At 39.5% G+C, this 12,540-nt stretch overlaps 1 protein-coding gene across 1 annotated transcript in view; it reads left to right on the top strand.

Annotated features, from left to right (window-relative positions):
- The window catches only part of CAPN2 (calpain 2), a 42,321-nt gene that overhangs the window by 815 nt on the left and 28,966 nt on the right, over positions 1-12,540 (top strand). Inside the window, exon 2 of the mRNA XM_032215363.1 lies at positions 5,770-5,839. Within this exon, the coding sequence (XP_032071254.1) occupies positions 5,770-5,839 (70 nt within the window). The remainder of the gene's footprint in view (positions 1-5,769; positions 5,840-12,540) is intronic.

The raw sequence follows: 12,540 nt of genomic DNA, 5'->3' as shown, positions 1-12,540 counted from the left end.
CCAAAATATATGCGCCAATTTGAATGTTGAGGAGTGCTAAAAGTTTTATATTTTTCAGTGGTTCCACTGTCTGTTCCTGCTGATGTAGGATTGGTATTATATTCCTGATTCTTTGGAATGTGGGATGATTATTATTCAGGTTTAAGTATGTTGAAAGGAAGAATATCCAGTGTTTTTTGGATGTTCTGGAGTTAAAACTGTCTATCTGTCAGCACCTTTTCAACTAATCAATTTTATTAAAGGCATATGCTTTTAGTAAAATGTGTTAGTCAGAAAAAGTGCTATTTATCAGATTGTTGATATATTTTGTTTTTGCCTCCATAGACAAATACAACTCTCTTACAAAATTCTTCCAGTGTGACTCAGTCTGCCCCAAAGCACATCAGAGTATGAAGCCCTTCTGCCCAGAAACATTTGTAACGCCTACAGCAAGAAACCAACAGACCTTCACTGTCTTATTTGAAAAAGCTATGTAAAACTCAAAGTCTTGTGTATAGAAGACTTTGTGTAAGCCATTCCCAAATTTGTTAGAGATTATGCTGAGAGTGGATTATGAGAATCTTCTGAGATCTAGAGTATACTAGATTGGGGAAGAATGATTTGCATTTGCTCTCATTATGATTTTCCAAGGTCGGTAAAATGAGGACCCAGATTGTTGAGGGCAATATGTTGACTCTGTAAACCTTTTAGAGAGGGCTGTAACACACTGTGAAGTGGTATATAAATCTAAATTCTGTTGCTGTTCTTCTCCAATCTAGTATCCTCCAGATCTCAGATTCTTATAATTCTCTCTCTCAGATAGTCTCTAACAAATTTGGGATGGCTTACACAAAATCTGCTATTATCAGGACTTTGAGTTTTAGTTTTACATAGCTTTTTCAGATAAGACAGCAAAGGTCTGTCATCTATTCCCAATCTTTTTGGGAATAAATTTGCCCATGTTGAGAGTTTCTGTGCCTTTACTGAATGCTTTCAAGCATTATCTTCCACATTATACAACTCAGAGATTGTATAATTGTATTGGATTTCACCTACATTCATGCTGTCACCTATTCCTTCATGGGTCTTTAGGAGTGAAGATATGTCATCATTTCTTAATCTGGTGCTCTCCAGATGTGTAAGACTGGAATTTTCATAGATCCCATGCTCAGTTAAAATTGTGAATGTTAATTAAGTGGGTGGTCCAACAAACTTAATAGTGCAGCCAATTAGACAAATCTCTCCTGATGTTCTGCCCTGATGTTTCAAATTCTACTTCTTTCCTTTTTTATTTATCAGAAATAGGAAACTCATCATATTCTATTTACACATTGTGGTTATGAGAACTATAGTCCAAAAATATCCGAAGGGCTATACCTCACCGCACTTCTTCATTTCCTTGCCTGTTCTTTTTCACCAACCTTACCTTAATCTCCTTTAGATGAATTGATTGGTGCATCTTCTTACATCAATTAAGTTTACACCCATTTACTTTGTAGAAGCAGCTGATTGCATGTTTGCATCCTTTATTCACAAAGCAGAAGGAGCTTGCGACATAAGTCTTTTTGAAATAAATGGAATATTTGGTTTAGAAATCTCAGTATGTTTCCCATTGCCAGGGATATATATTGCTATGCACAAATACATGTACACAGACCTGCATATATAAACATTCCTGAGTGGATGCCAGCCATAACTCCAGATTCCACTCAAAGCACTCATTGAGGATGAAAGGACAGTTGAACAAAACACAAACTGTTTATTCAAAGAGCTGGATTTACAGAGACAGTATAAAATTTGCTTTGCTGCAGGTTTTAAATTGGATTATACATGTTTGAATTTCAGCTAATCCAGAAGAATGTGGTTTTGTAAGAGCCAGCAAAATCAGTAGAAAACTACACAGATTATGTTAAAGCAATAATAAAATTAAAATTGGAACATGCCTGTCCATACTTCCTTCCAAAAACCTTGGGATCTCAAGATACTGATTTTAATTACCCAAACCTTTAACAAGCTCTATCTTGTTATAAACCTGCTGCATCTGCAGAAGAGACTCATCTGAGAACATTGATATTAACCAAAGCTTCTTCTAGAAGAACTTTCCAGTGTATGTCACATTCAAACTGGTATGCATATCCTTCCATAGTTTCCAATGGTCTCTATGTCTTGGTTTTTTTGGAAAAGGAGCATAAGGTGCATCTTTTTAATTCGGCAGTTACAACTGAATAACTGGAATACAAAATCAACAAAGAAGCGGGGAAAGCCAAAGAGTGCACCATCAAAATTCAAGAACAGGCTGGAAAATAAGATTAGTGTGCTAACAATTGAAAAAAAAAGAAGGTGAAAAAAAGAAAACCAAAAGAATACTGGATTAAGAAATATCACCTAGAAACAAGGAAGATTAAAGAAGCACTGGAAATTATAAAGCAGCAAATAGCAGGTATAACCAAAATGATCAGCAGATATGAAGTCAGAATTGCATACTATAGGCAGAATCTCCAGTTTCAGTCAAACCAGAAAGGTTTCTACCAATCCATTGATGAAGTTCTTGAAATGTTGCAGTTATGGGATAACCAAAAATACAGCAAAATGCAGCTTGATAAAGAAGATGGTTAAGAATAAAAAAGAATCTGGAATAAAAGGATTTATAAGAATAGCAGAAATGGTGGAGAAAAGGGCAAGGAGGGTCCAGAATTGGGCAGCATAAGGTGAAGCTGAAGTGCATGGTGTTTGGTTGAAACATTTGACTAGTCTGCATCCACTCATTGATAACACCCAGCATTGACATTTGGGTAACATCTGCAAAATCTACCTGATAATGAAAGATCCAGCCAAAAGAGCTGCACCAAGCAACTACAGATCAATTACAGGTAGTCCTTGACTTACAATTCATTCAGTGACCATTCAAAGTTACAACAGCACTGAAAAAAGTGACATGATTATTTTTCACAGTTATGATTGTTACAAAATCTCCATGGTCACATGATTTACATTCAGATGCTTGGTTCATATTTGTGACAGTTGCAGTGTCCCACGGTTAGGTGATCATCTTTTGCGACCTTCTGACAAACAAAGTCAATGGGTCACGGTCACTTAGTGACCGTATTACTAATTTAACAACTACAGTGATTCACTTAACAAATGTGACAAGAAAAGTTGTAAAATGGGGCACAACTCGAGGACTACCCGTACCTGCTTACCAAAAACTTTCAAACTGCTAACTAGTGTAGTAGTTACAAGTTGGAGTTGTGGACTGGACTCAAGCAGAACTAAAAGCCATATATAGAAATTTCAGAAAAACAATGATAGTAAAACATGCCATTCATCCATACAGCAATGTTGATAGACTCTACTTACTAAGCAAAATAGGTGGGTGTGCAATGTTGCAAGTACACCAGACAAAGAAGAAGAAAGGATATTGGAATATCTGAAGGACATTGGAGAAAATGCACTACTAGACAATGAATGCTGACTGAATACTGGAGAGACTAAACTGGTGTATAAGAAAGATCAAATGAAGACTGGAAAAGGACATAGCAGGGAAACGTATTACATGTCCAGTACTTTAAGAAAATAGGCAAAGCAGATAACAAGATCTGGCAATACCTAAGAGCGAGAAAGTTGAAGAAAGATACATAGGGCTAATTCTGGATGCAAAAAAGCAAGCCATAAGAACAAATGCATACAAAGTGAGAATTGAGAAGACAGCAATAGGCAGCAAATACTGCCTCTGCAAAGAAGCTGAAGAAACAATAGACCACTTACTTAGTTGCTGGAAGAAGTTGCACAAACTGACTACAAACAGTGGCATGACAGAGTACCAACAATGGTGCATTGGAAGATCTGCAAGAAATATCATTCGCCTGCAAGCAAGAACTGATGGAACCATAAAATAGACAAAGTAATTGAAAATAAAGAAGCCAAAATGTTCTGGGACCTTTACAATTCAAACAGCTTGGCAGAACCTAGAACCTAGAAATAGCAGGATAGAAGAGAAAGAACTGGGGAGAAAATCACAAAATACAAAGCCCTGCAAATAGAAATAGAATAACTGTGTCAAAACAAACAAAGATAGTACTAATGGTGATAAGTGCCTTGAACTCCAAATACCAAAATAACTGACACACCAGTTGAACACCTTCAATACTGACAAAATTACCATCAGTCAATTAAAGGGCAGCTTCACTTGGAACAGCTTGAATTCTGCAATGATACAATATAACAGAGTTGGAAGGGACATTGGAGGTCTTCTAGTCCAAACACCTGCTCAAACCAGAGACCCTATACTATTCCAGACAGATGGCTTTCCAATATCTTCTTTAAAACTTCCAGTGATGGAGTACATACAACTTCTGGAAGCAAGCTGTACCACTGATTAATTGTTCTCACTGTCAAGAAATTTCTCTTAGTTCTAGATTGGATCTTTCTTTGATAAGTTTCCATCTGTTGCTTCTTGTCCTGTCATGAGGTATTTTGGAGAACCCTCTTGTCTCTGTGGCAGCCCCTCAAATATTGGAAGACGGCTATCAAGTCACTCCTAGTCCTTCTCATCACTAGACTAGACATGGCCAGTTCCTGCAACCATTCATCTTTCTAGAATCTTAACATCTTTTTTGTGTTGTCATTAAAATTGGACACAGTATTCTAAGTGTCTTGCCAGTGCAGTATGAAATGTTACTATAACGTCACATGATGATACTGTCCCTCTGTTGATGCAGCCTAGAACTGCATTGGCTTTTTTGGCAGCTGCAGCACACTGCTGGCCTGGCTCATACTTAAGTCATTGTCCAGTAGGTCATTAAGATCCCTCTCACAATTATTCTGTTGAGCCAAACATCACCTATTCTATACCTGTGGTTTTTCTTTACTTGTGTAAAATCTTTAACTTTTCTCATCACTAAATTGCATTTTGTTGGATAGGATCTAGTGTTTTACTGTCAAGTTCCTTCTGAATTTTGAGTCCATCTTCTAAAATGTTGACTATTCCCCCTAGCTTGGTGTCATCTGCAAATTTAATGAGTTTCCCTTCTATCCCCTCATTTAAATTGTTTATGAAGATGTTAAAGAGTACTAGGCCTAAAACAGAACCTTGTGGTACCTACTACGTACTTTCCTCCATGTAGATGTAGTTCCGTTGAGAACTACATACGTATTTATCTATACCTTTAATATCATCAGGCAACAATATCTCCCTATCCCAGGTCCTTGGGAAGGACTTAATAGGTGGATAAAAATGTCAAATCCAGTCTAAACATTTGGCTGACTGTGCAGTGAATGAGAATAATAATGCCTTTCAGTAATGCTTGAATGGTCCTGTTTAGGTTACCTAAACAAGGGCGGTCATAGCCTAAACATTGGAAATAAAAATGAATTATGTTACATCTCATAACATAATGAAGATGTAAGAGCTTTGCTTGCTGTTCAATTTCATTTGTTTAAACAGAATACTTTGTCTTCTATGAGATTTAGCTAAGTAAGCTGACTGAAACCTTTATGATTTATGTTGAGAAATATAATCTCAGCATCCCATGGACATTGATTCCACAGCTGAGGAGGTCCATAAATAAAACACAAACTCACCCTTCAACCAAAGGCTGACTTCTGGTGATTGGAACCAAATAAGATTATTGGCAATGTTGTAGAAGTTATGCCTTCTTTGTGATGTTTTTTTTCAGACTCTCCAGGCTAGCAACAACCCTGGAATTCCCAAACAATCATCTATCTAATTCTTAATCATATCCTTAAAACAGTAGCTCTAAAAGTTTTATTTTATTCTCTTTTTTTTGCCAGGAATTGTGTTCCAAACCTCAGTTTATTATTGAAGGTGCCACCCGGACTGATATCTGCCAAGGGGCTTTAGGTGAGATAAGGTTCATATGGCTTACTTTCTTCTTGAAGCATCCTTAGCATTATGTCTGCATTGCTGAAAATGCCATTTTCAGAACCTGATGTGTTCTTTTCTGTGCTGCATGCAATCCATTCTTCACTGCTTTTAATGTATTGTTGTTGATGGGGACTAAACAGCTGACAGTGAATTTGGAAGATTTTGCTATTGCTCAATTCTATGAATTAAGGAATTCTTTAACTTCTTTGTTGGTGATGGAGAGGAGGATTTAGTTATAACTAAAAGTAGTCTATTTTATAGTGAATTATTTGGAAAGATTTGTAATGTATACAATCAACTCGTATATATGATCATTAAAAATAGAGATGAGACGTTTAAAAGACAAAAGGCAATTTATAAATCTGTATATGGACAATCTAGAAGTTGGAAACCAGACTTAGATTTCTTTCTCTTGCCTCTTAACTCTTGTCTTTAATTTATTTTGCTTGCTGTTTTTCCTTTTTCCATACTTTGCATAACATTGTTTGCAAATGAATAATTTGATGAGTCCGTATGTATGCATGACATCTGCATAGTACTTAATTTGCAATTTAAGATACTGTATACCCACAAGGAAATTGCTGATGGTAATATTTCTGAATGGCAAAAATTCAGTTAAGCCAACTTCTGGAATGATTGTTCCCTGATTTCCTCTTTTTTTTAGAGAGAGAAAAGTTTTAACAAATATAGATAACTTCCACAACAAGCTGTATTGCAAACTATCCATCTTATTTTAGTTTAATCAGTTATCCTTTTCCCCCAATGAATTTGTTTGAATAGATAGAGTTACAGTTAGGAAAAGTCCTATGCAATGTCTGAGTTGGTAGTCATTACCAATATTAACATGTCTTAATTTGACTTCTGCTTTCTATATATTGTACACAAAAAGTTACAATGTATAGTTATCTGTTGGATAAATGTATGTTGGGAATGCAACGTACATTCCTCACCAACCATCATTATTGGTGAAAATTCATAGTTGGACTATCTATGACTATTTGACTAAATGTAGTTACTCTCTCTGTGGGACTTCATGCCATTCTGTTCCATGTAGATTGCAACATCTTTAGTTAAGATAAGATTTGTCTTATAAACATTATGAGATATAATTGTTTTTATCCATTTACATGTAAGATAGCAATGTTTACTTAAGAAACGTAAGATAAGGACTCTCTGTCTTACAATCCATTAAAATTCTAGGTTTTTCCATATACAGTATGTATTTCTACATGTATGAACTAAAAAAATAATGATTTTGATGGCTGAAAACCTGCTTTAAGTATTCTGAATTAACAAATTCCTTAAAGATCCAGCATCATCTCAATAGATTCTTATTCAGCTGTGGAAATTCACTAGCCTCCTTCTATTCCATCCAAGTTTTCTATGTTTGCAATTCTTCCACTTGTGAGTCATCTGCTGAAGTGAGCTGCAGTTCACAAAACACTCTACCTTTTAATAAAACAGTCCATCTGAAAAAGGAGCTACCAGTTTCCTTTTGATTTTTGAATAACATCATCTAATTGAATGTACTTCTACAAGAGGAAATTATGAAGATCAATTCTGTCTTCAAGATCCAGGTGCTTAGGAATTATATAGGGATGCTGTATATGAAACATTGTGCAGTACAATGCTTTTGCACAAACAAAAATTATGCCAATCCTATCACAGGCAATCTTTCTTTTTCTTATGTCAAGATTGTGGCAATGTAGGGTGCATGATGTCCTAGTGGTTAAAGATACTGACTTTGTCATCTGGAAAGCTGACAGCCCAGGTTTGAGCATTGCACAACGGGGTGAGCTCCCATTCCTGCTCCAGCTCCTGCCCAGCTAGCAGTTTGAAAGCATGCAACTGCAAGTAGGTTAATAGGTACCATTTTGGTGGGAACATAATAGTGTTTTGTGTACATTTGGCATATAGCCATTCTGGGTCACATGACCACAGAAAATGTTTTTGGACAATACTGGCTTCCTCAGCCAAGAAATGGAGATGAACACCTCACCCTAGAGTTGGACATGATTGGACAAGGAGAGTTTAACAAAGCTGAATTGTAGGTGAGAAGAAACTTAGTTTATAATCATACATTCACAATTCCTTTCCATAAATCTTTGCAACTGGTTCTTTTTTCTACCACAATCATGCATTGCCTTTTATTCTTTTAACGTCTTGCTTCTTTCTTTGTCAAGATCTCATCTTTAACATCCAACCATGAGGTCTTTGGTATTCTCCTTTCTCTCAACCAATTCACTCTTCTTCTGTTTGTTTTGCAAACCGATCTTTATTTATTCTCTGAATAATGAAACAATATTGATGTATTTCTTTTGTAGTGATTTTTTTTTACTCAGTCCACATTCATTTAGCACACATTCATTCTTGATGTGATTTCTTTTTGGTTTACCACATATGTTTTTAATACCTCATTTTCATTTGTATTTATATCTTAATTTACATTTAGGCTTAAGAGAGACTAAACCATGGAAGTAGACAAATCAGTAGAGGCAGTTTAGAAAGTTTTTACTGCTTCAACTTGTTCAATTTCAAATAGCAGAAAAAGAAAAAGAGAGAGGGAAAGAAACAGATGTGTTCACTGAATACTGTCATAATGCTATCAAATTGTAACCCCCCCTCCCAATCCTACTCCCTCTACAGACAGTTTTAGTGAATAAAACAAAGAGTCCTCACAGCATGGTGGCATGACACCGTTATAGAAAAAATATTTCTTTTTCTTATGCAAATATGCTTTTTAACGGAGGAGACATCTGCCCTCCTCCCACTCAGAGGGAAACTGTTTAAAGGTCATTGCTATGATACCATGGCAACATCTTTTGAAAAATGTATAAATACTAAACTTGGTTTCTCTATGAATTTCCTTCCTTTTGCTTCACTGATTCATTATATCCAATGCACTAAACTTCATGATTATATCCAACTGGGCAGCAATAACATAGACATTTAGCTATATTAGAGTTTTGAGACAAAACACTTCTCAAATACACTAAGGAATCCCCAGAGAGAATTCTTTAAATCCAAGCTGTATGAATCCTAAATCTTTAATATGGAAATTATTAAATTTGATTTGGTTTGTGCTACAAAAAATATTGTGAGACATAAATGTGGTAAAAGATCATTAATAGTAACTATTTTACTGTAGACATTATATTAAAAAGTATATCATTATTGGAGCATTAAATAGCTGATTTCCTCATATGGTTTAGGTTTAGGTTTAGGTTTAATTTATTTGTATGCCGCCCTTTTCCCTGAAGGGACTCAGGGCGGCTCACAACTCAAAAAAGGGAGGGGAAGTACAAACAGGGTTACAAAACATAGAAACCATACATAGTTAAAAGCACAACAATCATACCATTCGAAGTGGGGCAGCGAGTCTTTAGCCCTAGGCCTGTCGGAACAGCCAGGTTTTGAGGGATATGCGGAAGGCCTGGAGGGTGGTGAGGGTACGAATCTCCACGGGGAGTTCGTTCCAGAGGGTCGGAGCAGCCACAGAGAAGGCTCTCCTCCGGGTAGTCGCCAGTCGACACTGGCCGGCTGATGGAATTCGGAGGAGGCCTAGTCTGTGGGATCTAATTGGTCTAGTGGAGGTAATTGGCAGTAGGCGGTCTCTCAAGTACCCAGGTCCAATACCATGAAGGGCTTTGTAGGTGACAACTAGCACCTTGAAGCATACCCGGAGATCAACAGGCAGCCAGTGCAGCTCGCGGAGGATAGGTGTTACGTGGGTGAACCGAGGCGCACCCACGATCGCTCGCGCGGCTGCATTCTGGACAAGCTGAAGTCGCCGAATACTCTTCAAGGGCTGCCCCATGTAGAGCACGTTGCAGTAATCCAGCCTGGAGGTCACAAGGGCACGAGTGACTGTTGTGAGAGCCTCCCGGTTCAGGTAGGGACGCAACTGGTGCACCAGGCGAACCTGGGCAAATGCCCCCCTGGTCACAGCTGACAAATGGTGTTCAAAAGTCAGCTGTGGGTCCAGGAGGACTCCCAAGTTGCGGACCCTGTCTGAGGGGCGTACTGTTTGACCCCCCAGCCTGAGAGGTGGAACACTTGGCCAATTAGTAGGAGGGAAGCACAGCAGCCACTCGGTCTTATCTGGATTGAGTACAAGCTTGTTAACCCCCATCCAGTCCCTAACAGCCTCGAGGTCCTGGCACATCATGTCAATCGCTTCATTGAGTTGGCACGGGGCGGACAGATACAGCTGTGTATCGTCCGCATACTGGTGGTATTTTATCCCGTGCCGTCGAATGATCTCACCCAGCGGTTTCATGTAGATATTAAAGAGGAGGGGGGACAGGACCGAACCCTGCGGCACCCCATACGTTAGGGGCCTAGGGGTCGATCTCTGCCCTCCGACCAACACCGACTGCGACCTGTCCGAGAGGTAAGAGGAGAACCACCATAAAACAGTGCCTCCCACCCCCACCTCCCGCAGTCGTCGCAGAAGGATACCATGGTCGATGGTATCGAAAGCCGCAGAGAGGTCAAGGAGTACCAGGATGGAGGCATGACCTCCATCCCTGGCTCTCCAGAGATCATCGATCAATGCAACCAAAGCGGTTTCCGTGCTGTAGCCAGGCCTGAAACCCGACTGGAAGGGATCTAGATAATTGGTTTCTTCCAAGGACCGCTGGAGCTGAAAGGCCACCACCTTCTCAACAACCTTCCCCACAAAGGGGAGGTTGGAGACTGGACGATAGTTGTTTAGGACGGCCGGATCCAAAGATGGCTTCTTCAGGAGGGGTCTCACCACCGCCGCCTTTAATGCGGGGGGAAAGACCCCCTCCCGAAGGGAGGCGGCAACAACCGCCTGGATCCAGCCCCCGTGTCACCTCCCTGCTGTTAACAACCAGCCAGGAGGGGCACGGGTCCAGTACACATGTGGAGGCACTTACAGCTCTCATGGTCTTGTCCACGTCCTCAGGGGTAACAGCCTGAAAATCAATCCAGTGATGTCCTACCAGATTATCCCTTGGTGCCTCAGCTGGTTCTGCAGAATTGGAGTCCAGGTCCGCCCGAAGCTGAGCAACTTTATCCGCAAGGAATTGGACGTAGTCCTCAGCTCTGCCTTGCAAAGGATCGCTCGTGTCCCTCCTATTTAGGAGGGAACGGGTTATCCTGAACAAGGCGGCTGGGCGCGACTCAGCGGAAGCAATCAGAGAGGCAATGTATGTTCTTTTTGTCGTTCTAATTGCCCAGATGTAAACTCTGATGCTGGATGTTAAAAGTGCTCGGTCTGACTCGGACTTACTGGATCTCCATCGGTGCTCTAGGCGTCTCTTTCGGCGCTTCATCTCCCAGAGTTCCTCAGTAAACCAAGGGGCCCTCCTGGATCCACTGCCTTGGATCGGCCGTAAAGGCGCAATCCGGTTAAGAGCCTCTGTCGCTGCTGAATTCCAGGCAGCAACCAGAGTCTCCGCCGGACTGCGGATATAATATCATGATGAAATATTGGCAGCTATTACAGCTCCACTATGCCCAAATAGCATACCTGTTTAGACTTCCACGTCCTGTCCTTTAATGCTACAGGTAGGATTGAGCCTTAAGGCAGCAATCCTATAGAGGGAGGCAAAGTGGGTGGAGACTAAGATTGAGAGAGAGATGGGGGGAGAGAGAGTTTGTGAGTTTGCTCTGGTGGTATGGAATATCAGTGGAGGATTCAGAAGGCCTTTAATCCAGAGGATCCAGAACTTTGCTGACTCCCAACTCAAAAATGGCAAATATCATGCCAATCCTATCACAGGCAATCTTTCTTTTTCTTTTTAATATCAAGCTTGTGGTTATGTAGGGGGCGCGCGACAGCAGTTAAAGACACTGAGCTTGTCTGCTGGAAAGCTGACAGCCCGGGTTCGAGATCTGAGCACCATGCAACATTGTGAGCTCCCATTCCTGCCCCAGCTCCTGCCCATCTAGCAGTTTGAAAGCATGCAAATGCGAGTACAATTAACAGGTACCACTTCGGTGGGAAGATACTAGTTTTCCATGCACCTTTGGTGTATATCCCTTATGGTCACATGACCACAGAAGATGTCTTCAGGCAACACTGGCTCCTTTGCCCAAAAAAAGGAGATGAGCACCTCGCCCTAGAGTTGGACATGACTGGACAAGGAAACTTTTACCTTTTTTCTAATGTCAAAAAGAGTTTAACAAAGCTGAATTGTAGGTGAAAAGATGCTTCCTTCTACATTGGCAACGCTCAAAAGCTACTGATTATTCTTATTGGGATTCTGTCTCTCCAGACCCTTAAGATTACCTACACTAGCTTACCTGAACATTAAATCTTGATTCATGTGATATTATAGCAGCCTGGGAAATACACCCCATTGCTTCAGAGTGTTGGCTGCTACGACAATGGTTGGAAAAAGAATTTTGTAGAAAGGTCTAGTTCTTTTTCATAGAAATATCACCAAGAAAATGATTCTGAAGTTTAAAAAAATCTTAGGCTAATGTAAATTTATCTTTTGATTCTTTTCATTAGTACCATAAGAAATACGTATATGGAACTTGCCAAAAAAATTAATACAAATGTCATTTTATTGCAACAGCAGAGAAGTCAAATAAATAAATAAATATTACCAATAATCTATATTATTGGGTTAAGGTATTCAAGTATTTCCCATTTCCAAATATCTCTGAATATTTTGGCCAAATTCCCTGTTATATCTTCC

This window comes from Thamnophis elegans, chromosome 4, assembly GCF_009769535.1.
Source record: "Thamnophis elegans isolate rThaEle1 chromosome 4, rThaEle1.pri, whole genome shotgun sequence".
NCBI lineage: Eukaryota > Metazoa > Chordata > Lepidosauria > Squamata > Colubridae > Thamnophis > Thamnophis elegans.
This window is presented reverse-complemented; position numbering and strand designations above follow the sequence as displayed.